Genomic DNA, 27,140 nt, shown 5'->3' with positions numbered 1-27,140 from the left:
GCTAGGGTTCAGATAAGCAATACATGAACTAAATAACGCAAGCGATTGATGCTTAAATTATACACAAGTCCAGGCAACTGTGGCTACATATGTGTACCAACATGAGAAGTTTACAGTTGGATTTTTTTATGTTGTTTTTTTAATTTGTTTTAACACTTTTTATACACCCATTGCGCTCGTTTAAACTACGACCGCAATGAAAGAACTAAAACTGCAGGAATTGGTGAGTGGTGGCGACCCCATAAAAGGTTTTGGCCACCACACATGGGGTCTATACCCATCAGTAGGAGACGACTAATACAATAGATTTTCACTGTGGAAGCCTAACACCTGATTTCAAACGTAACCATTTTACATAAATTTTACTAACGTTACTCAATGCAAAAACTGAAAAAAAAACGCAGGTGCAGATTTTTGAGTATTATAGATCCATTTTAAAGCGACAAAGAGGCAAAATGATGTAGGTTAAATTCACTTTTTGCAACTCCACCTAAGACAGAAAAACTACTCGTGTGCCACTTGAAAACAAGTGGTATGTGCACCACAGATTTGCGAACCACCGTGACTTTTCTCTCTAAAATAAATTGGCTTACAAATAGCTTCAATAAGGACAGGACAGTTTAAGAATATACTGCAACTTACACTCATTGTTGTCATATACCTGTAAAGGCGAGGATATTTCTTTTTTTTATCATTCAGTTGGCTTATAGAAGCAGGTTTCAAAGACAAGCAATAGAAAGCTTATAAAAAAATTGGTATTTTCTTTTATAAAACGTTGAGCCTAAATTTAAGCTAAAACCACCTTAATAGTTTTACAAACTTTCAGATATATTTTATATTATATTACATGGGAAGAAGTTCTCTGGGAATAAGTTAATTTTTCGTCTTAACGCACCATCAAGCCTTCAAAATTGGAAAAAAATTCAGAAAAATGTTTTTTTTAATTTTCTTCATACACTCAAAAATTCAGAAAATGTTGTTTAACCGGTCTTCATACATGGGTCACACGAATTTTCTAATTAGAGAATTTTTTCTTCCGACTTATATTTGGCGACTGCTGGCTGCATGTAATTAAAGCGTATGCTGCGATACAGGAAAGTTACCAAGAACAAAACAGCAAAGCAGACAATAAATCCTAATTCGGACGCAGAATGAAAATCCAAACCTATACAGATGTAGGTATAGCATATAGTTTTAAAGTTTTAAACAGATGTTATGAAACGTTTAAAATATGCTACCTATTATGTTATGGCCTTTGACATTCATTCTACGTCTAACTATACAACCTCCAGCAATTGTTTTCAGAGTTATTCGAAACGTTATATCTATATTAGCTTTGATATTTATTGCACGTCTAATTACAACCTCCTGCTATTATTGGCAAACTGAATGTGTATAATACTAAAATATCTCCTCGCCCTCACAGGTAAATGGGAGCAAACATTCTTTCGACTTTTCTTTTTGAATCTACTTGAATAAGAGACTGATGATGCTTTTTTTTGTGGCGAACTATATAGACCTCTTTTAAATGACTTGAACTTATTAATGACTGACTTTGGCCATAAGTCTAAAGAATATTCCTTGCTATTATCGTAAGAATTGTTCAATAATGGCAAAAATTTGTTATCTACTTCTGTATTGGCTTACTATGTCTAACAACCTCCAGCATTATGCTCCAAACCGTCATTAGTTTTCAACAAATCAGCCCTGCTTTATTCCAGTTAATCGCCCTTTGATATGCTAAATATTATCTCCCACCACAATTGGCCGAGTTAAAGTTTGCAATGTACACGGTAAGAGTGCAAAGGTCAGAGTGCATTGACAAACGACAATTCGTAGGAGAATCGGACATTAAAACTTTACGCTCATCATCAGCCGAGGTGAAATGTTTGACGTCACACCTTGTCGGCCGCATAATATTGCGTCACGAATGACGTGACGTCATACCAAGATAGAAATTTAGGCAGTAGTGAAAGTAAGTTGGAGTTCCGCTAATTTTTTTTTTTTTTTTTTTAAAAACAAACTAAAATCTTGATTTAAATGCATTAAGCCGTTTTTACTTGTTCGCGGTGTCTTGTTATGACGTAATTTTGTGACGTCATCTTTGAAAATTTTATATGCGTTCCTGTCAGAAAATTATTTCTGCTCCACCCCTATAAAAAAAATGAGTCGCAAATACAGTTCAGGGAAATGGTTGCGGATGACAGATTATGTCAGCTTTTTCCGTTTTTTTTTTTTTTCTTTTTCTTTGAAATGGGACAAGGAGATTTTCTTTGAAAATTTTCGAAATGGCGACAGACTAATTGGCAAGCTTTCGTTTGTAATTACATGAGGTAATTAAAATATGGCCCAAGTGGCTCGCTTTTTAAAGCAAAAAAAGGTCACTCTACTCTACACTGTGCCGTGTACAGCGTACATTAATTGCAAAGCGCAAAATTTCAACACACTTTATGCTACACCTGATAATGCTAAAGAATTATATGGGCCGAAAATTTATTTTCTGCACATATCTTGTTTTTCCTCGTATTGCTATACTTGATACTACTAAAGAATTTTTTTTCACTTAATGCTACACCTGATAATGCTAAAAACTTTCACTATTTGTGCGAGTTTCGGGTTAAAGACTAAATGTGTGAACTGTAAATTTCTACATGACAGCTAATAACAACTTTACATTTAACCTATGTTGCCGAATTCAATATACCGGTATAAGGAAATTATATTTATAATTATAAAAAAAATCGTAGTTTCCGTAATAAAATATCACCTGATATACTGTATATTTATATATATGGAGGAAAAATTTGCAGCGTATATAGAACAGTGATTTTTACCCAGGCCCCAGTTTGTTATTCACCAAACAACATCAAAGACCCCACCACAGCTACTATAATAAATATACGTTAGCGCTATGTCATTACAAAACATTCGTGTGCCAACAATTTTTTTTTATTTCAAAAAACTAACTGTAGCGACAGCAAACAATGCTTTATTGTAATTTATTACATTTATGGAATCCGAGTTAAAAATTTACACCATTATTACGTAATTTTTACCACCGAATTTCAGAACATGTTCATAAAATGCGGAATGTAGCATAACTTAAATATATATTAGTTTATTAACGCGTATACTTTTGCTGGGTTTAACCACTGTTTGATTTTTTCAAGCAGGCACTGAATCATCTGAATGGTATTTCCAAGTGTTGAAACAAATTGTTTCGACTGCTTAAGTTAATTTTAAGTTACTTTACAGTGGTTCATCGTAGAACCCAATTATTTAATTGAATTCTGTAGTAAGACTAATCTTTGTTTATCTTCAGTTACAACCAACTACATTCGCTCGCAACCTTTCTCAAATATACATTTCCAATTAAATCCTGCTCCTTTGTCTCAAGGAATCTGTTTTACGGAGACAAAGGAGGCTACTTCTTAACTCTCAACGAACAGTTTTATTATAAAAATTGAGGTTGTATTATGACACTTCACATTCGTTTTTGAATGCTCATAGCGCTGATTTTGATCTAGGTCAGAAAACACGAAACAACTTCCACTGATGACGTACATGAACACCGGAAACAGTTGCCTACCATTATCCTTTACCTCAGTTTTAAAGCAGCTATTGTGAACAGGCGATTTTACAAAGCAAAACTCTGATGAATCACGAATTCACCCAGTTATGACGAACTGAAGGTGTAAAATATAAAGATATCTCCTCGGCCGTACACGTAAATCACGACAATGACTTCAAATGGGAGGGGGGGGGGGGGAAGACATGACAATCTAAAGAATATTTACACCCAGTTATCGTGGCACTTTGATCTATATAAACACATACACCTACAAAACACATAGACTCTACAGGGGAGCAAACATTGAGACCTATACAAGGCAACAATATCCAGTACAGAGTATTCTGTAATAGCATAGCATTAGGATTAACGACATAATAAACCAAATACGCAGTAATATCGACAGTAGAATAAAATTTAAAATCGTCTGAAGATAATCTGTCGGAATAAGTCCTAAATTTTACGGAATATGTCCTAAATTTGAATGGACAAAATTACCCCTAAAACTGTAAGGATAGCGTATGGGACGATTGGGGGTCATTTGTCTGGCATCGGGCGTTTTTCTGTTGAGTTTGGGCGCTTTAGTTTAAACGGCACCATTAGGGCGCAGCTTTCACAGTAACGTGTTGCTTGTCCCTGTTTAGGTGTATAGGCGGATAATGGGTGGGGATAGAAATTGAGTCAGGATTGAAATTATTAGAAGAGTTATTGAAGTACTTAGGGGTGGGGTTTGGGGTTAAGTAAAATGTTGTATGGACTTTATTCTGGCCATTTATGTCTTATTCCGACGGGTTTAGGCCTGTTCCGATTTATACGTTATTATTACGAATGTTTGGTTGTAGTCCTATTATGGTCTCACTCCAAATGTGTTTTAACCGACGTTGAAGTTATCCTAATTTCAGTATTATGGCTGGAATCCCTGTAGAAGTATACAGGCGTGTTTTTTTGTTGTGTATATGTTCAGGTTTTTTTTTAAGGTTTGGTTTGGTTGACCGCTAAGTAGTTTTAAGACCGCAAGTGTTTCATTTAAATACCAAAAAATAGCCACTGTAGTTGCAAGTCCAAATTTGGGGAAACCGCTGAAGAAATTTGGGGGACCGTTTCGGTCCCCCAAAACACCTTAAAAAACACTGTATATGTTATCAGTGGATCGTGTAAAAATACGTATGCTTACGAGAGACCTCTAGTGGTAATAAGAAAAAAATGCGTTCTTCGCTAATAGGCAAAGGTGTATTAACTAGGAGTTGCGATGATATACGTAACTTGCCTAATAACTTTAACGCTAATTTACAGTGTTATTGTATTGCCAATTTGTTTTTTGCTTAAAATAAAATAAATATTTTTCCCAAAAAAAAAATAATAAAATAAAAATTATTTACGTGGGGCTTTTGAAAAAGAAAGCAAACTAACCACAAACCGCGAACTAGGCAATGCAAACATGTTAAATGTGAAATCATAAATTTTAGCTTTAAATCTTGAGTGCGTGACAAAGCATTACATTTGAATTTGTTTAATGAATATTATATCGCAAAAATTCAGAAATTTTCAACCGCAAAATTGCGAAACGACTAGCTAGGACGTCTTTTCAACATTGACACAAACCCATTGTCAGAAATAAATCATCAGCAGCGACTTACGCGAGATATTAATGGCTGTAAGCGACTGGCGTGAATGTTATGAAAGAGACTTCCAAACGAGCTATCACATGGGTGGTCTTTATAGCGATTGGCGGCCCCTTCATTTCCGATTGCTGGTTACGCCCACCAAGTTTAAGACTCGGGTTTTGGCGAATCTTTTTTGCCTTTTGTGTCGAAGCTCGTGTGACAGCTATAGCGATAACAGTTTTGCAATATAAAGCGCCGCTAATATTTTCCGGTGCGAACCTGTTTGGAGCCAGCATTTTTTGCCCATCTTTTATTGCTAACTGCTTGGAATTAGTCACACAAAGAAGGTAAATGATGAATTCCAAAACAGTAGTTTTATTTATAACCCAACTCTTATGTCTCACGCGATTTCCTCTCAAAAGCCTGTCAGTTCACACCTTATTCAAATAAAAAAACAAAAACATAAAATTAATTATTTAAATACAACTGGAGAGAGTAATGTTTCGCTGACTTAAAACGGTTTAGGTATATAGTGTTCCAAAAAAAAAACACGAAGGTTAAAAAAGATTTAAAGACAACTGCATTAAAATACAAAATACTGCACTTATGCCAAAAACGATATCCTTTGTTCTGCTGAAAAACTTAATCCGAATGGATCTTTCAGTTCATGGATAAAAAATCATTAACCTGCAGTTTTGAAACAGGAAGTTTATTGAAATATATACAAACATAAAAAATAACATTTTTAGCAATATTATTTTTTCACCTGTGTAGTGTTACCTTTGCTTTTTGTTTTAATACTTCTATTTATGGTGTTTAGTTATTTTATTTAACTTCATCTGCAATTATTGTTAGTTTCTTTGTTGTTTTTTTTTCATTGGCACTAGTATTTGTGGTTTGTTTTTTGTTTCGTATAATAAACTCCACTTTTCAGAGACAGGCTAATAGTTTATCCTCATCATCATTGTGATTAGAAAAAAAGAAACTTACAGAAAATTAAAAGAATGTGTTTAATTGATGATGAAAGTACGTAACATCTTTATCAAGATGATGTCGATTAATTCGGCCTTTTTGGCTTTGACATTTATTTTTGAGCTCTAATGTACCTAGACTTAGTTCTCGGGCAATTGTTGAAAATCTCCCGTAAGATTTGTTATGAAACGAGGTATTATGTAGAGATTTATGTTTGGGTGGTACATCCGGTAAGGTAATAAAAGAGATAGTTATGAAACGTTTCATTGGAGTTGCAATATTTGTTTTCATTCATTCCAAAAAAGGGATAAATTCTCAAATGATCGAAGTTGTTACGTTTATAAGAACATATTTGCCATAATGTTAATTGCGCCACTTAGATCAAGAAACTTGAGGTGAAACCCCTGTTATTAACGTGCACATTTTGGTTCTTCAAATGTATATTTTTGCAGCTAATTTGATCTAAGTGGCGCAATTATCATACGAAACGAGAGTATTTTTCCCCTAAAATTCGTTTTTGAATAAAATTTATAAGTTAATTTTGAATAAAAGGTTATAAGTTAACTTAACCATAGTTTTAACTTTATTTTCTGTTGCAGAGTTACCCTACGAGCGGTCAGTTCCTAATTACCCAGATGCCTCTCCCCAGCACAGTGATCGACATTTAACAAAATGACATCAATACATTCAAACAATATGTTTACAACTTTATTTAGAATATAATTTTATGACAGTATTTCTTAAATATCAAGTAGAAACTGAATGCACAGAGAAATCTGTGAGCAATTTTATACCGACAAACACTTGCTAAAGTTGTTATTTGGATTTGGAATGAGTTCTTTTATGTTGGATAAGGTAGTATTTTAATAAACATTTGCTTCAATAAGCATTCTGTCAATCAAACTATTTTTTTCAAAACGGATATTTTTTTCAAGGTCACCATTAACGGCAATGTCTATCACTTTTCGGTCTCGCATATTAAAATGTTTACATTTTTCTTTTCCGGTAACGGCCTACGCCCAGAATAAGGGAGAATGCGATGGGACCGGGCAATCCATTACCTTTTGTGAATAACAAACTTGTGTGTAGCAGTTATGACGTCGTAACACATAGGTGGGGTGTTGTGTATCATTCCCAAACTCAAGTGTTTGAAAGAGAAAACAGCATAACGGCTTAATTGTATTCACGCTTCGCTCCTTTAAACACGAAAATTGTCCATAAGCATCGGGTCTTTCTTATTGGTTTGCGAGTGAAGTGAAAGTGTATTTAAGTTTGGGCTATTTTAATTGTTACAGTGCTCAAATGGTTTTATGCAACCAATTAAATATATTTTCGTTTGTTTTTCTAAGGTAACTTGTAACCAAACTTAATTCAAATTACCGTTACCTTAAAATATAATTTCCCTAGAATTTTTACAGTAAAGAATTACCGCAAAACACAAAAAAATAAATAAAATTCAACTTTTTAAATGTTATCTAACCATAAGTCATCCTCTTGCCCAAACAGGAAGATGACATAAACCATTATCCCTTCTGTCCCTGTAAATCATCGTTGCTTTAACGAAGCTGACTTATGGTCAACAGGAGCTGATGTACAGAAGAATAATCCTTTGGCTCTTTAAAGGACAAACCCATTTCAACAAAACCCCACTTATATCCATGGTGCAACATAAAAAGAGAGGCGCACAATAATAAAAAACGAGAAAGAGAAAAGAGAGAGAAAAAGCAAAAAAGAAGGAGAGAAATGAACATAAGCCACCGTTGCTTTGTCATTCCATTATTGCGTCACAACAGAAGTGGATATTCTCGAAAGCTTCGAGTGTTGAAGAGTATTGATTCAGTTGCGCGCAGCCTTTCGTTAGCGTTTATTTAAACGCCGCGAGCCTTAATACAGCCTCTGTACCCCAAAGACCCTGACTGCCAAACAAACTTAATTGTCCGTTAGTTTGTGTTTTCGTAAACAACCGGAAGGTAGCTTACTCGGCCAAAATGTAAACACTTGAAAAAACAACAGTGGTTTACAAAAACGCTATAAATTAAAGTGATCTATTTTAATTTGGTTTGAAAAATATACACATATCATTTAACCCTAAAAATATTAAACTTTTTACTTTTAGTAAAGAATTGTTTGAACTTAAAAACGCAAATCGATATTAGTTTGTCTGTTATTCATCCATAATTCTTTTTTAAATATTTTAAAACTAGTAAAAAAACTGTGTTCTATTTTAGTTAATAACTATTTAATTATTAATTACTAAACTATTGACAAAGTTTTCTATAAATCACCCATTATCGAAATGCCCCACACACATACACGATTTATTTTTTAAGTCCTTCTCTGCCATTTTTTTATTCCGTTGAATATGAAATGTGTTTATCTTTTGTGTGCTTCAAGTGTTTAATGTTTATGACAACCAATGTCAACATAAGACCCAATCCACTCACTTCACCTTACCCAGTCATTTCAGCACGGCTTTCTTTCCTAAACAATAAAGAGAGAATTCATAAAGGTGCTTTCATTTAGTTTTGCCAAGCTTGACATTGCTTTTAAAAAAAAAAAACCTAATTGCCATTTGTCGGTGTCGTAAGTTTGTTGTTTTTATAGATAAACTAACTCGTAACAATTGAAATCGCTCGGCGTTTACTGTTAAGTGTTTTTGTGTGGATAAATGCGATTTTGTTCAAATGATAAAAAAAGTTTATTTATCAGTTGTGTTTGATGTGTTTAAAATTAATTGGAGTACGATAACAAAAAATGTCTAAACAATAGGAAACCAAAATAAATCACAGACAGACAGTAAAACAAAGTGCATTTTTAGCTGACAACTATTTTATTTACACTTTAACAAAAAAGAAAATAATTCTGTGTTTGCCAAACAGACTGATGTAGTTAAAATGGCAAACTTCACAGTAGGCTACATACATCGCCAATACTTGCCTAAAAGCACAAATAAAATATAAAGAAAAAAAAACAAGAAAACAAACTAAAATTTATATTTTCTCGAGCTTGTTTAAGTTTTTTGGTAATCTAAGTGCTTTTTTAACTGACATTAATTTTTATTGCCAGTTTAACAAAAAAAACATCTGTGTTTTCCAAACAGGGCACATGTTACGCAATTAAAATAGCACATAGATTGCCAATACTGGATGAAAAACAGCCTTGGAGAAACTCAGGGAATCGAGATTGAGGATTTATATTACCACAGCAGCAACACATAACGTTGTTATTTATACAGCACTGCGAATTACCAGCACTCATATTGGTCGCGTCGCCCTAGGGAACAAAAGCACCCAAGGACCCGCCTAACAAAACTTAAATCGTCAAGACCAACTTAAGACAGGAAACACAAACACGAAGTCCTGACTGTTTACCCCCAGGACGGGCCTAGCCCCGGCCAGTTTGATTAAAGGGGCTTAGAAACGAATAAACTATATTATTATGACGCGCCGCATACGGGCACTTATGTGCGAGAGAGCCCCTACAGCAACATCGGGCGTGTGTGTGTTTTTCTACGCGTGCTCGCACAACAATGGCCTCGGCCCCCGCGCGCCCAACAGAAGTCATAACTATAAGCTCTCTCTCCAGAAAAAACAGGCGCAAATTGAAAAGAGGGGCGCTCGGAGAACGAGAGAGAAAGGGGGAAAAAGGGGCGCTTCTCTCTTTCTCTCCTGCGGGGTAGGCAAGGCTTAACCAGGGCTAGTGAGGCTCATACCGGGCAAAACCGTACAACGATCAACAACACTGCTGTTGAGAAATCCGCTCTCGTACAATTTTTAGCATTCAAAGCGGCGCGCAATCAGTTTCTTTTAGCCGACGTCGATCTACTTTCGCATCGAGAAAATTCAACCGGAGAAGCTTCCATACTGTTATGCGTGACGTCATCGCGACGCAAACCACGTCACACCGCAACTATGATGTCATCAATTGCAAGCATGGACCAGCAGCAGCAGCTTCAGCGCAACGAGATTTTCCTGGCAAGGCAGCCGGAATTTGCCGAAGGTCGACTTTACGCCTTCCAGTTCCCGGGCCTGCCGCGTCGTGACGTCATCACTCGTGACGTCACGCCGCGTTGTGGCAGCGTGGCGGAGAGCGGGAGTGAAGACGATGACGAAATCATAAACGTAACCGATGATGACGTGGAAAACGAGGTCGTTGCTATTTCAACGACCGAGCAAAGATTGCCGAACGAACTTCAGCAGTTCAAGGTAAGAAGACGTTTTGGTTTAATTTTTAGTTTTTATGCGGATTTTCCAATGGTGGGTTTTTGTGCTTGAAAATCACTTTTAGTTTTCATGCGTATTTTTTAAAGTTAGATTTCTGTGCTTGAAAATCATGTTTCATTTTTAGTTTCATGCCTATTTTCCAAATGTGTATTTCCGTGTTTGAAATTCATTAGAAATTTTAAAACCCGCTCCATATTTTTCGATTTGGTGCGAGTTTGTCTCAGCACTCGGTAACGCTTGGATTTCAGGCTGTAAGAGAAATTTTTGTTGATGTTTTTAAATTGTATTTTTCTTATGATTTACCAATCATTTGGATTTCGGTGCCTGGGAAGACAATCTTTTAAACGCGCACACATTTGGGATTTAGTGGATGTTAGTCGCAGCATTCTAAAGAATTTGTCAAGCTGTTTGCCTCGATGACAATAGTGCAAGTCAAGCCATTTAACACTGAGGTCAAGTCCAACCTTAGTAAGAATAACAAAGCCCATGTAGAAAAAGCTAGCATTTTGAAAGTGTTTCGATTGAAATAAAGAGATTTTTGAAAACGTTCAAAATGCCACCTTCTATATCTGGGCTTTGATATTCTAACTAAAACCTCAAACCATTATGCTTTAATGTATTTTTACCTAAATAATTTAAGTCAAGTCCAGTAATTTCCAAATCGTAAACATATGGTGCTGATTCAGCTAAATTAACATATTTCATAAGGATTTAGTAATTCACCGACGTAGGCGATAAACGCTTATGAATGGAGTCAAATATTGGTCGAAAATTACGCCCCTTAGCAATATTTTCAACAGTCTGCCCCGGTTCTTTTGTGTTGGGCACGCTATTGGGTGGGCAGATATTTTAATGAAATCCGTTGTTCAATACGTGTGGCACCTGGTAGGTTACAATATACTAGGTTTGCCCTTCCACGAAGTTCAAATATACGCACATGTTCCTTTGTGGTAAGAATGCTGTAGCTTAAGATTACAATACATCATTTATTTTGCCATTGTTTGCAGTTTAATAGGATGTCCTTGTGAATGGTTCCTAGTTGCCCTGAAAAGAATATATATTACATTTTAACCACCCTTTGTCAAAAGCAGTGGTGCAAACAAATCGTGGTAAAATTACCTGCAAAATACCTAAATACCCAAGTTTAAGTCAATTCGTGCGAAAAATCAAGTCCCAGTCCGCGTCATTGTCATAGCAAGTCGAGTCCCATAGTGAAGTCATTTGCATCACAACAAATCTTAAATTATTAAAATTGGTAAACTTATCCCACCCAGAGAAGTAATTAAGCAATCAACAAAATTGTAACATACAGCAAGAAAACTGTATGGACAAAAATGATGGTGAAACTATACAAATTTTACCAAAAAAATAATTTAAAGAAAACCATTAAGTCCAAGTCAAGTCGTTAGTCTAAAAGAGTCAATTCAAGTAAAGAAATTAAAAATATTCACTTGAGTCATTACACCACTGGTCAAAAGTAAAATAAACTGAACTGAAATTTATAAAATCAATAAAATGAGAAGAATGAATAGACATTAAACATTTTAACATATTGTAAGGACATATGTTACATCTTTATCAATCTGAAATACGTTCGTTACACAACGCATATGGGGCTAACTATATACCATCAGTTTAACAAACATTTTTTATGACACTTCAAATCTATGGCGCTAAACCCTTTTTGGTTTGTATGACGTTCTACACCGAGTGTTAAACAAATTTGGCGTCTGATAAAACATGAACCGGCAGTGATAAACGAGACGCTCGTAAACGGTCGTTAACCCCTTTTTTAGCACAAAAATCGTCTCAAGTATTCCATGAAAATCGGGGCAACGACCTCCAGAGGGCAATTCCCTTTCGGTCGTTAGGTTTTCTCAAAAAATCGCGGTGGCGAAATTCCTGAAAGCCCGGTTTCATATTGAGTAAAGGCAGTAGGTGTGACGTTGCCGTCAAAATCGATCCGAACCCTGAATTAAAATAAACCATTAATCTTCGCCTGTGGTTTGTTTTACGTGCGCGCAAATTCGAGTTACTTAGAGAGAATTAACCAAGTTTAAAGTGAACCTTTAAAAGTCTATATATTTTCCGGAAACCTATAGAATCGTCAGATACACTATTGCAGTACAGAGTTCGATTTTAGCATTGAAAGGACTTCAAATCACTTTCGATTATCTTGTTGTGAAATTTGACAGCTGATAGCCTAAAAAATTGTGCACTTAAGTAAGAAGTTCCTAAAATGATAAGAAGTTACTTAAAATGGCCGCTTGTCGTTAAAACAAAACCAACAACATAAATAGTCGAAATTACATTAAGAACCGCGTTTGGATCTGAAACGTATTTCGCCCAAAAATTAAGAGTATGCCTATTTGTAAAGGTCCTGCTTGTTGTACATTGTGCGGAAGGATATTAGATACAAGGTCAACCACATATTCCGCTAAAATGGGAATGTTTGAAACGATGGGACTTTAACTCACGTTAAACTTAACTTTCTGCTTGACTCTGTTGATTGTACAACAGGTCATTTAAAGCAGCAAAGTTTGGAAACCGCATTAGGTCGCGCGTTTTTGTCTGAAACCGTAAAACGAAGATGGATCTCTTTAAGTTATCTTTGACAAGCCAAACGAAAACAGCCAATTGTAGAAAAAGCATTAGGCCGCGCTATTTGGTCTGAAACCTTCAAAGGACGATAGATCTCTTCAGGTCTTTGACAAACCAAAACCAAAACAAGGACTTGAATCGCTAAAGTAGCAAAACTATGTTGTACAGATGTTTCAGGTAAATGCTCGCGTGCATCAAAATACGCCAGGGGCTTAACTAAATTTGTCGCGTCAGCGCCAAACAATATTACCTGTAAACACTACACTTCCTGCCATTTTGAAGTTTTTCGTCTATTTCGGTCGTTTCAAGCTGGTTTCGCTTTCTCGCTCGACTTAGCGTGTCACCTCCTGTCCGCGAAACAACTTGTTTCGGGCGCCATTTTGGGTCGGAATGCCCGGTGTCCACTCGTCCACTTGTAGAATTCCAAAGCGACGTACAGGAAAGCCGCTAGGTGTGGCCATGCCTTGTGGGAAAGATTACTTTTTTTCACAAAGAAATGTTTCTCAACAGTTGTCCAGCATCCACAGGGTTAAATTGTTGCTTTGTGGAATTTACATGAAATTATGAAAACTAAGCAGCCTTTAAAGAAATTTAATTATAAATATTTTTGGGCAGTTTTAAGAGTGGCCATTTTGAGAAGATCTTAAAATGTACGATGGGCGTAAAAAATCTAAATTGAACTTCTTCAACTTGCAAGTAACTTTGGTCTCTTTTTAATTAAACGCAAACACCAAGTTCAAAGTTTTACCTGACCCGGTTGCTTTTCATAAAGTTACACATATTTTGTTTCGCTTGATCATCTTTAAAAAATGGGATATTTTTGAAATGGGTGTCGCTACTGAAATTCGCCAAACACTGTGATGTGAATAAGGAGGCCACTCTGGCCACTTAATCATCAATTTGTTACCTAAAAGTCTCCGCAAATGTTCGCCACAAAAGGCCTGGCAACTTTCCCGTACACGCGTTTGGTTTTGGTCGAGTTCTCTTCAAGAAACGTCACGTTCAAAAACTTGATCGCAAAGCTTCGACACACCTTATATTGCAGTACTAATATCCGACACACCCTATATGACCAGACACTAATATCCCTGGCCGCTCGCCAATCAAAGTGATAATGACACCCATTACCCACCGTTGGGGGCGCGCACACGAGTGCAATCCAAACATCACACCCACGGGACAGCAAATATCGGGTTGGCTGGGTGATTTGGGGTGAAACAAGGGGTTGGATCTATTAGTTCCGCCGCCGCGCCAAGTCGAGTGGCTTGAAAGTACAGTTGGCTGAACTTCAAAGGCGAAATGTCGCAAGTCAAAAGTGCGCACGTGCTGAGGGATCTATTTGCCAGTTTTTAGTTGTAGACGTAAGTTCCGTGTCTGGACAATCGATCTTTCAAATTCGCTTTTATGGAAGTAGGGAAAATGATATGAGAAAATACCTGGAGCAAAAACTGGCAGATTAAGCTTTTTTGCTTTTTTGGTTACGTTATCAAACACATTTACTTATTGAACCTTTACTTATTTGTCTGCCGTGGGCATAAATAGCAAATACTTTATATATATTGGCTATTGCGGTATATTAGTTATATACCATAGAAATTCCACAAGACTTAATGTGGATGCGCTGTTTAAGAAACCTTCATTCTGTTCCACGTTAAACATTTACTTGCCTTGTTTTTTTATAATTATGGAAGGCACAAATGTATGTAACTAAACTGTGTACATATTAGTATTTCATCTAATTGCAGTTTGAAGGTTTAAAAAAATTTTTGTACGGTTTAAACAATTTTTGTTTTGGTTTGCAATAAGCTAACTCTGTTTTTACGTTAAATAAAACTTTGCCTTGATTTTTATAATTACTACATTTTTTGCTACAATTCGAGCAGCTAAATTTGAGGAACCTTGTTTTGCGTTTGAGACAGCGTCGTTAGTAACAAAACAAATCCGGAAATAGCTAAACAAATAAACAGGCCAAGTTGTTTGGGCGTTTAAAGTTTGACCAGCACTCGAGTTGGAGCCAAGGAAGGCGTTACTTTTGTTTGGTCAGTTCGGCCCGGACTCCGAAGACCCTTGGGCAGTTCCGGACACTTGAGAAGTTTGGCCACTTTTTAAACGTTTATGGGACTTCACTTTTGCCTTCTCATAGAGACTCGTGATGTCTTGGCACACGCGATTTGAAAGGCGTTTGGTCAAACTGGTTTTCAGCTTAAAAGCTTTTGCACCCTTTATTGAAAACCAAACAGAAATATTTTGGAGCATAATTGTTGGAGGTTGTAGTTGGACGTAGTAAGAATATCAAAGCCCATACAGAAGTAGGTATCATTTTGAAATATATCTTAAGAGATATGCGAAACGTTCAAAATGATACGCGAAACGAAATGATACGCGATACCTACAAAGAGAAATATTTTTGGTTGTTTTTATTGACTTAATTTAATACTACAAAAGTATACATAAGCAACAATTTTAATTTAAAATCCAGAAGAACCCGCACCAATTTTTGCAAGCCCTAATAACTGCGACACACTCATATTTTCTTTCTGTTAGAAAAGAAAACTATTGTGTCAAATTTCCATGGGCTGCACAAACGTTATTTAACCGGCGCATTCAATTCACTTCATTATGTTTCAGAAATCAGTGACATCATCGGTAGAAGCCGGGCAAAACAAAATCAGTAACAACAATAACAACAGCAGCAGTGGCAGCAGTCAACCGAACAAGATCTACCAACGGAGACCCAAACCGCCCCTCTCTTACATTGCACTCATAGCGATGGCAATAAAGGATTCGCCAACCGGTTCGTGTTTTTCTCTCGTATTTTTTCATTCCGGCAAAGTTGTTAGATTTTATGGTATTTAACTGCTTAGGAAGTAGAAATAAATCTTTACAATCGACACCAGCCCTTCCTAAGGTTGAAAGAAACAGTTTTTTTGGGAAAATGTATTTTACCGGATACAAATTCCGACTAAATAAACATTCAAAACCTACTAAAAGGATTAAAGCTGTCTATATTGATCTTGTCTCGAAACAAACAAACTTCTAAAAATCTGTTTTGTTAGGTAAAACTTGAACTAAAAGCAACATAAATTGTCTCTTGTATCTTTTATAAAAGACGTATTTGTCTATTCTAATTCTGGAAATCAGGGGCCACTGTTAAATGGCAAATCGTATTGTAATATTGACAAGCTTTCGCACAACAGTACTATAACCCAAAATCAAATTGAAAAGCACTTTACGTTGTACTTCTCTGATGTTTAAAACACTATATGTAATTTGATTAATATTTGCTCACACTAATTCAATATTTTTTATGGTAAAAAATGAAGGCGTGGCTTTTGCTTTTCCAATTCACATCCTACTGATAAACAAGACTTCAAAAACATGTTGTAATCACGACCTAGGGCTTGGCCGTTACGGGTTTGGCGTGATTTAGCTCGTGGAATTTTATTTTCTTCGAGATTTAATTATTTACCCGCACAATGTTGTACGCTCTCGCTTCGACGCAACACAAAAGACGCAGAAGTGGGAAATAATGCGGCTATATACTTGTTGATAGTTAGGGGTTTTCTGGTGACACAAGGCTAAAGACAGTATAAATACAACAAGTTAACTGGCAGTCCAACATGCTCGACATAACCTAGCATTGACTCTATACCGTAGAGCAGTAAAGTGCCTTTTTTAGCGGCAATATGTTAAGCCTAGTACAACTGTACATGCAAATTGCATAATGGTCGTCTAAAGTAAAGCGATTTTGTCTTAAATTTACTTGCATCTTGATTGTAAAAGAAACTAATGGCAAAATCCAGTACAAGTTGTGGGGGACAAAATGTAATAAGTTTCACCCTAATACTGACATTTTAACAAGTAGCTAAATACTCAAAACCCTCAGTAAAATTTTAACTGCTAAGATATTTCGGGATTTGCTTTGAGAAAACAGCACTACTTTATATAATGAACTTCTTCAGAAGAATTAATTATCCTTGAAATAACCGAAGCTCATTGAAAGACACTCGGTATACGTAAACTACAACAGCCATTTGAAAAAACACTCTTTTCAACAAAAGGTTAAGTTATTCCAACAAAGGTTAAGTTTGTACATGAAGCAATTAAAGGTGTGAACATTTTCCGAAGGAGCGATATTTGTTGTCTAAGAAAAGCTTAAGGAAATCGGGAATGGTTTGTAGTCCATGATCCTCGTTATTTCTTACATCCCGGAAGTAGGCCTAAATCGAGAATGTTTGATCTTCGACTTTCGACGCAAAACCTCGCGATTTATTTAAGCAGAGCCGAGGTCAGGATGGAACCAATGTGTTGGAAGTAGGAATGACGCACACAAAGAGGAACGGACGCGCGCGCATTTCAACGACCACACATATACACACACACGGCAAACTGAAAATGTGTAAAATACGAACGAAAATGACGACAATGACTTCAAATAAAAGCAAATATTCTTTAGACTTTCCTGTCTCGTTGAATGTCGGTAATAAATAAGTTTTAGTCGTTTAAAAGAGAAATATATATTTTCTTCCAAAATAAATCACCACCAGTCTCTTAATTCGAATAAATCTTTTAAACGAACACACACACACTTTTACAAATTTATAGACAAACAAACTTTAGAAGGCCCGAGGTTAGTAAAAGAACATACAAACACGCACACAAACACACACACACAGACGCACACACGGACGCACACACACATATATACATATGTATACATTATAGAAACGAACGTGCACACATTTGCATACACACACATTAACATACTCTTACATAGACAACATTTGAAAGGCCCGAGGTTACAAAACGATCACACACACATACACACCACACAAACACACGCACACACACGCACACACACACACACACACGCACGCACACACACACACACACACACACACACACACACACACACACACACACACACGTACAAACCCAAACTGCTCCAACCTCACCGCTGCCTGTTGACGCAAGGAATTTCGTCGCGGGGTTTCGTCTTTTTAATCGAATCGCGCGATCTCTCTTCGTCCAACGAGTGTCGACGACAAGTGCACTTCCCTAGGCTGACGTCGGCCCTCGAAGGTCGTCCAGTTTCGCCGCCCAAAAGAGCTGGGTTCTTGATGGAACGCCCGCTCCGCTGCGAGGATTAGCGCGAGTGGCTGCGTAAGTGGGGCTTAATTCGCCCCCGGCAGCTCCAAACTTTATCAGCGATCGATTTGGGCTTTTTCGCCGACGTTTAAAACAACTCTACGCAGGCGCTGGAATGCTGTAATAAACGTTGCGCCCGAGCCCACTTTACTTATATATATATGTGTGTTTTCGACGACAGACCGCAAATATATATGTTTAAGGTTTTGAAAGCGTCGACTGTCGATACTTTACGCGAAGCCAAAAAATTAGTTTTTTGTTTTTAATTTTTAATTCCGGACAAAACGTACATCTTATGTGGGAACTGTATAGTTACTGTAAAGCACTTAAGATGCGGTTTTAGTTTCAACGAAAGTCGGATCTTGTGTTTTACTCGGGTTGCGTTTTACTCTTTAAGTTTAATTTGTTCTAATGAGGGAAAAATAAGCAGCCTGCAATAAAGGGTAAACATGTTAAAAATGGCAGTTTATTAATCGTAATAGATTTCATAGCTGAAATCGCTTAACTGGGTACACTTTGAACTTTGATAAGCCAGTTTATTGTCAAAGTCATTTGCACCAAATTACAATAAAATATAAAAATTCGAAGTAAATCTGATTCCAAGGAGACCGGTAGCCGTTATAAACATACACAAGTGTAAATAGCATTTAAGACATAGTGCCACGGTGCGAGTTTTTGGACAAAAATGTAAGCGCTGACATTGCTATTTGCTCTGCGTTCAGGGTTGTTTTTTGACGGAGGCTTGCGAGACATAAGCAAACAAACCGGTGAATTCTAAGAAGGGCGACAAAAAAATCGATCATGAATTGTAAATGTTTGTTGTATTTTCTCCTCGTAAACGTCAAACGTTGGCATGGCAACCCAAAATTGCTCGTTACACAATCGTTTTTTGCTGGAAAGTGTAGGCCACAACTCCTAGAGCAAGATACTCATTGATAGTATTCAAAAACCAAATATATCTCTCAATGAGAACATTCAAGAACTAAATTTTTCCTTTATTAAGAACATTCTAGAACTAAATCTTTCCTTTATTAAGAACATTCTAGAACTAAATCTTATTACAAATTTATTTGATGCGTTACACACTATCGCTGAATTTTAAGCAATATTTAGTACATGGGCAAATTGGTTGGACAATATAATTATTTATGTGGCTGCATGTTGACGTACAAACAAGGGTAGACTTACACCTTTAGAAAATACATGCCCAAAAACTTTTATGTCGAATAATTAAGGCAACACTAGTTTATGGAATTAAATTCATTTTGATAAAAGCCTGGTGAATGGTTAGTTTAAATACTGGCGAAAGTTGAAATATAATTTATCAATTATCTTTCAAATGCTCTACGTGACCTTATCGGATATAAACGCTTACGCAAACATGGAGTTTTCGAAAATTATTACGTAATTATAGCGTTTCCAAAAGTATAATTGCACAATTTCAGAACTGACACCAAAGGGCCGTGGCTTACTCGACGCCCTGGAAATAGATAAACAAGCTTATAAGTGGGTCTTACTGCAACCTCCAACATAATGCTCCAAAGATAAACTATTGTTTTTTTAGATGTTCAATCGGTTACTTTTGTCCTTTTATACTTGATTTGGCATTGACGTTATACTTGATTTGGCATTGACGCTGTAAATAAAAGGCTATTTTTGTCAGTACGGTTAAAACTAATAATAATACCGGAACCTAGCATTGTTTGAAATATCCGAAGTGATTAATCACTGTTGTCAAGAACAAGTCACTTTCCACGATTCATCAAGGGTAAACTGTCTATTGTTACGTCGTAAAAGCACAAAGCAAATTGTATACATTTAAAGCAGGTTTCGAAGTCGCGATTTGTAAGAGGAAATGGGTTCTGGCTGAAGCAGGGTCCGGAACCTGAGAATTTAAATCTTCTTATACTTCTATTGATCCCTAGCAGACATATAAGCAAACAAACACCCACCCACGCACACGTACGAACTAACACACACACATACGCGAATCTGAATTTTTTGTGTATAGTATGTTATTTTTGATATAATTGTCTTTTTTTCTCCTCAAAAAGAAATCCTGTACAAACATGCAAACCATTAAAACAGCCCAACCACCATAAACATGCCTTCAATTGACCAAAAAAGATGAACGCACTGAACGTGAAAAAGTTGTGCGTGCATCCAAGGATAAAAAACGTGTCCATATCCCAAGATCCCACACTGTTCCCAAACTCTAAGTGTCCTTAGGATTCGCTTTTGTCACGTTTACACAAAGTTGCGCGCGCATCCCTATACATAGTGACGTCACAATCCCGGTAACGCGCGCGTCAGCGGATGCCTCTGTGTTCTTTCGCTTCTCCCGCAAAGCCAACAAGAACGCGAGGCCATCACGGTTGTTTATGTACGGACAGGAAGCTAAGGTTCTGATAGCTATGCTGCTCAACATTGTGTGTGTGTTCAGTGGACGTTTGGGTTGGACAATCTGCGAGTTTTTCTTGCCACGAAGCGAGAGTGATTCATCCTTAAAGCGATTCATAAAGTTGATTCTACGAAATCTTAGCTTTCCACTTAAAAGTCTAAAGGTTTCTTGTGCTACTACATTGTTTTAATTGACCAAAAGAGCATATGAATAAAACCAAAAAAGAAAAAAACTCATGGTTTACATTGTTGTTAAAAATTCATCCATTAGGCGATTTGCTAAGTTGGATCTATGAAATCTTAGCTTTCCTTGCAACACTGTAGGGTTTCTTGTTGTACTACATTGTTTTAATTGACAGAGGGGCATTAGATAAAATTAAGCTCGTTTTATATAAAAGAAGCTCGTTTAGGTTTACTTGACTGGTTGGTTTAAAGGCTAAGTGTGAGTTTTTCGTGCCATGTAAGAAGGCTGGTTCATCCCTTGAGCGATTCGCAAAGTTGGTTGAACAAAACCCTAGCTTTCCGTAAAAAATCGTAAGGTTCTTGTTGTACTGCATTGTTGTGTGACCAAAAGTGCATATGAATAAAGCCAGGTAAGAAAAAACTCATGATTTATTTTGTTGTTAAAAAACGAGAGATATTCATCCTTAGAGCTATTTCCAATGTTAGTTTTACAAATCCCCAGCTTTCCATAAAATATCAAAAGGTTTATTGTGGTATTACATGGTTTATTTGCCAAAGGGGTATAGCATAAATCCAACTACGAAAGTTAGTTATACGTAACCCCAGTGTTCCATAAAAAAAAACAGGTTAGGCCTACATCTGGTTTAAGCAAAGTCATCTACTTACTTTGTTCTGTGAGCCTCCTGGCAATAGGAGTATGAGAGTCAAATAGAAAACATGAACTTTACTTGAGTCAAAGAACCTTTTTGCTTCCAAAATAATATCTTAAAGAAATTAATAATATCTTAAAGAATGATTCCGGTTTAGTATTTGTTTAATATAATTAGTCCAACGACCTAACGTTTGCACAATGTTACATGCTTCGATGAAGAGTTGTTTATTTTACCTTTGAGCCTTATGCCAAGAGGTCATAAAACACAACTGTCTTAAAATACATCAAGCAAGGCAATGCAATATGCAAAAAAGCGGAATTTTTTTTTCAGTGTCTTTGAAAGAGCTTTCCTTTTTGGAAAACAGAACAGATCCTTTTGAAAGATAATATATGGTTGCTCTATAGTAGACGAACAGAGTTCTTCTGTTTTGTTCCTTTTTTTTTAAAGCAATAACAACTTTGCCTTTTCGTTGGAAATAGCAGCACAATAATTCAGAACCATTGTTTTCTTTAGGCAAACTCACGCTGGCCGAGATCAACGATTACTTGATGAAGAAGTTTCCCTTCTTCCGCGGATCGTACACTGGGTGGCGCAACTCGGTCCGCCACAATCTCTCGCTCAACGAATGCTTCCAGAAGATTCTACGAGACCCTTCGAGACCTTGGGGTAAGTGAACATGGCCGATGTCAAAATGCGATTTAATAAGTTGTGGTTACAAGTTGTTTCGCTTGACTTAAATGGGCTATATTTAGGTAAGGTGGTTTACAAACTATTTTGGAATGGTCGTTTACAAAGTATTATATACATATACAATTATTGTCAGCAAGGGGCATCATATCTATACCCTACTTAATTCGAATAAATTTCTAAAAATGTAGGTAAATTAAATCAACCTATAGGTTATTCAAATCCTTGATGTGAAAAGTTTTGGTTAAGTTAAGGCATGACGAGTTCTTTAAATAGTAGAAAAATTTAAAGAAATTAACTGACCGCAAATTACGTTTATGATAAGCGAAGCGCTTAAGAGTCCTGAAAGTATAAAAACAATAGAAATAAATCGCTCTTCTCGTGCAAAAAAAGTTATTAATCGACCTTGGGCAGCATATACCGACTGACTTCATCAGCGTTAAAGTATAAAAAGCAATCTGAGAAAAAACCTAGCTCAGCACCTATAAACCTATAACGAGCACCTATCTTGGTCGACCTGCATTTCAGTCTACCTACCTAGTTAACCATGCTACAGAGCAGAGTTATAGTGCAAGCATGGCAAGCTAGAAAAACACCAATAGCCGGTGACGAGGTTCGAACTCACGACCTCGGCCATACCGTTAAGTCTTCATAGTTTACACTCAGTTTCTGCATGTAAATAGTGTGCTTTAGCTTGTTTGTTCCAAACGTTTAAGCAAGGACAACTACTGGTCGATTAACCCAAACAGCGAGTAATCTTTCAATTACGTTTAGAGTAAGACTTTGCGGAGCGCCTAACAGTCCTGAACGTATAAAAAGCAAAGTCAATAGAAAACAAGCTCAAAAAAGTTAAATGTTTTAACATTGATTTAACTTGTTTATTGCAAACCTTTAGGTAAGGATAACTACTGGACGATCAACCCAAACAGCGAGTACACTTTCGCCGACGGAGTTTTCCGCAGACGACGGAAGCGCATCTCAAGGAAGCTGTCCTCGGTCTGTTGCCAGGCACCCATGACAACCTCCCCGGCTCCCACCGTGCTCTCTCATCGCTCCTCCTCCAGCGAGGACATCCGGAGCGACGGCGAGTCCTCTTCTTCTTCGTCTTGCTCCCCGGTTCCGTTCTCCATCGACAGCATCTTAGCGCGCAAGGACGACAAGATCACCAAAATGCCACGTCATCACGGACACTTCTGGAACCGGGTGCCCACGTCACCGCTTCGTGACGTATCACCTAAGCCGATATACGTCACTCAGCCACCGCCGTTGCTAAGCTACAAGCCGCAGATGGTGGACGCCATGGCTTACCAGCAGCTTCTGCATCTACAAGCAGTCCAGGCGAGCCTCATGGCTTCGTCGTCTTCTTCTCATGGACAACATCCGATTAAGGAGCATATGATGAAGTTTTACAATCCGGTTTTTAATCAGCTGCTTGTTCCACGGATGGTTCACACTTGAGTATTTGTTTTTACTGGATGCATATCATGATGAAGTTCTACAATCTGGTCTTCAATCAGCTGCTTGCTGCTCGCTTCAAGGATGCTTCACACTTGAGTATTTTTTTACTGGATGCATATTATGATGAAGTTCTACAATTCAGTATTTTATCAGCTGCTTGCTTCGAGAATGATTCACACTTGAGTATTTTTTTCCTGGATGTGAATCTTTTATTCTGAGAACTCCCGAGACAGGTTTAAGCTGTTTCTAGCTTTAGGGCGCGTTTAAACTAGGAGAAAGGTTTCGCGTTGATATTTTTGTACGTAGGAAAACGAATCCTTTCGGGTAAACTGAGTGAGAGGTACTTTTGTATGCTTTCACGTTCTATATACACAGCTCCAACACGATACACATTCCGATTCTCTATTTTTTTGCATAGATCAGTTATTTTTTACTAGTTTTCTTTCTTAGCGTTTATCGTTTGTACTAAGCCATTTTACCTGACGCCCCATTCAACTGATGGGAAAGCACAATCGTTGTTCTATTTTTGTCGTCTGTGTTTTTTCTCGTATTTATTTTCGCACCACTTTTTAACGACGTCGCTTTTAAGCGACCGACTTACACACTAGACGTACTGCGGCGGGGTTCATTGTAGTCGAAAGTACGCCACCATTGCAAGGCGCTAAAATAGCTGCTACCTGACTTGGATCTGTTAATCCGTTTTATTTTAACGAAATTCAAAGTACTTTTTTGCAATATTTTCCGCTATAAATGGCGTAAACATTGTAATAATGTTACACTGGTTATTTATTTTTTTAAACTTAGGCACTCACGCTACTAAAAACAAATCAAGATTTTGATAAACCTTTGCAAAATTATACGTTCTGTTACATGAGCTATACTATTTGCTTTACGTTTAAATATACAATCTCAAACAATTCTTCTTCAATGCTTCATGCTGGTTTTTGAAAATTTCAACAAAACTTTCCCAATTTTTTAAAGCGTTCAGAAAATATTTACAAATCGCAAAGCGGGTTTACAATAATGGTGTCCAAATTATTCAGTGCCATTCCAATTCTCAAAAGGGCACGCCGCGAAATAAGCGTACTATGCAAAGCGAATTTGTAAAATCTGTTTTGTTTTTTAAACACAAGTGCCTCAGTTACTTCTGTATACTTTGAAACGGACGAAGCGATGCACGTTTTAAGTGCGCGCGACAATTTGGTTTACTTTCAACGTTTAGAAAACTTCTGTACAAATATTCGCCGCCCTTTATCCGCGTTTTACACCTGTACAGTACATGTCCGCTTTTTACCCGTTGCCGAATTTCAAACGGTTGCGCCTAAAAGAAGGAACGGTTGTTCCGCTTTGGTAAAATGCGGAATTAGCGTTGCGGAGTGCAGACATGCGGTTATTTTTTTAACATTGTAAGCGCAAAGTGGTACACAAGTTTTGAGAAAATAGCATATCACCATACAAACATGGCCTTCAAAAAGTATTATATACCATTAAGCAAACTTTGCGTGTCAATATCGACTTTTACAGGCCGCACCATTGTAAATCATATTGGTCTGCCGCATTTTTCCAAAACCTTTTAAGCTCTCGTCTAGCTAACTATAGTGTACAAGTTTTGTTAAAATTAACCCATCGTCATACAAACATGGCATTCACAGACATTTGGTATTATAGCAAATTTGCGTGTCAATGTCGACTTCTGCAAGTCGCACAATTGTAAATCATTTGGATCTACCGTTATTTTTCCCTTGCATGATATTTTTGCAACGTTAGCGCTGCTTACATTGGTAGACAGTTGATTTTTGCTGACCGACGAACAGTGAACCCTTCACTTAAACGACGACTCGGCCCAGATTTTGGGCCGACAATTAACCGTAGATTTTCTATCGCACTTGTATCGTTTTTTACGCCAACGTTTTTTGTAATGTACCTTGCTATTGCTTCACCAATATCTTTTCAGGACTGTTAAGGATAAACTGTAAACAATATATTTTTTTTTTAATTACAGTGGAACTAATACTCCAACTTCTTCTGACGCTTATAAACTAAAATTTGAGCGATTTTGATTTACCTTTCTACCTATAATTTCTAAACAATTTTGGTTGATAGTCGTATGTGTGGTATTCAAAAAAAAAAACAAAAAAAAACTTGGAAAAAAATTGGCACTGTTGAATTAGGCCCAATAAAATGCAAAAGCTCGTCAACAGTACAATACAATTTGTCCACAGGGCCACTTGTTTTGATTTTTATATACGACAAATACGTCTATCAAACAAGTTGTAAACAATATAGAATTCCAAATTTAGTTTCAAGTCGGAACCAGTTATATAGGTTCTGATGTAATTTGCGTTTCTTAACCAATATTCTGGACACTATTCTGGAAACTGGAAACAATGTATGTGTTTGATTTTCTTTTTACGGCGGTTTCCCCAATATTGTGACGCGTAAAGACGAATATTCTTCAAACTGTTTTATCCAGGTTTGTTATAATGCACATCTTCATGTCGAGAAAAACAATAAAGTCAAAACGAAAAGGGTGGAGCTTTGTTTTGTACTGTGTTGGTTTTTATCATTACAATTTTCAAATTACGACAACTTTCAAACGTTTAGGGCTAATTAAAAAACATATTTTTGACTTTCCTAAAAAAAATCTTTAAAACTGTAAAACCTTGAATGAGGTAAAATGGATTTTAGATTACCTGTTTGACTTTGCACAGAAAAACGTCATCCTATAATTGAATTAACTGGCTAAAAAATTTTAATAAATATTTCTAAAGCTGTATAGGTCTTTCAACAGCTTTTCACGCAATCGAATCATTGCTAAAATAAAGTATTTAGGAAATTTTGTCTTTTTGTAACTGCCGATTTGCCGTTTATGCACAATGCCATCTCACCGAAGGATTTACGCCAGACTTGCAATTCAAAAGAGTCGGGAAGACAATCTAATGGGCGGTTTGAGCTCTGACGTCATAGTCCTTGCCAAAAAGCGACGGACAATTTATTTTAGCGCGCATGTACGTCATACAGCAGACGGTAAATAACCAGGAAAGTAGCTACTGTATAGTTTTCGTGAGTGGCGCATTCCAACTCTTCTAATGGAAAGCAGTAGCTTGTCACGAATTACGGCGCTAGCACAATAGCAGCCAAACCAAGGAATATGCACATAAACGCCAGCTGGGAACCTTAAAACCATTGTGAGGTTAAAAACGTGACGACTCCAATTCTTAGGGGAAACCTTTTTCACGTGCAAAGGTCACCTCCAGAGAAGGGTTTTTTAACCAGGGGTACGTGTACCCCTTGGTGGTACGAAGAACCAAAGCAGGGTGTACGACATGCAGTGTGAAATTGTGCGCTGTTTAGGCATATTTGTGAAGAATGCGTAATTTACGAAAATCAACAACAAAAAGTCATTAGTAAATTGACTGATTATTTGTGTGTTGTAAATATTTTTGAACTTACAAGACTGTATTTAATGCACGTATTCAACATGTAATTTATAAATACACTGAGTTTAATTTCTATTATTACATTTATTTTTACTTCCGCCGACCATTGTAGAGGGGGGTATGAGAAAATTCCATGAAAGCTCAAAGGGTCCGAGCGTTAAAAGGTTAAGAAACACTGCCCCAGAGCATAGGAGACGTTC

General features: G+C 36.9%; 1 protein-coding gene across 1 annotated transcript; it reads left to right on the top strand.

Moving 5' to 3' along the window:
* Window positions 1-9,870: 9,870 nt before the first annotated feature.
* LOC146162686 (uncharacterized) lies at window positions 9,871-26,033 on the top strand. The gene is made up of 4 exons (XM_083384518.1): window positions 9,871-10,352; window positions 15,600-15,765; window positions 21,869-22,021; window positions 22,938-26,033. Exons 1-4 carry the CDS (start codon window positions 10,059-10,061, stop codon window positions 23,498-23,500), a joined length of 1,176 nt encoding a protein of 391 aa, XP_083240644.1. The 5' UTR covers window positions 9,871-10,058; the 3' UTR covers window positions 23,501-26,033.
* Window positions 26,034-27,140: the final 1,107 nt, after the last annotated feature.

Source organism: Ascidiella aspersa, chromosome 3 (genome assembly GCF_963924565.1).
Source record: "Ascidiella aspersa chromosome 3, kaAscAspe10.2, whole genome shotgun sequence".
NCBI classification, from domain to species: Eukaryota; Metazoa; Chordata; class Ascidiacea; order Phlebobranchia; family Ascidiidae; genus Ascidiella; species Ascidiella aspersa.
This window is presented reverse-complemented; position numbering and strand designations above follow the sequence as displayed.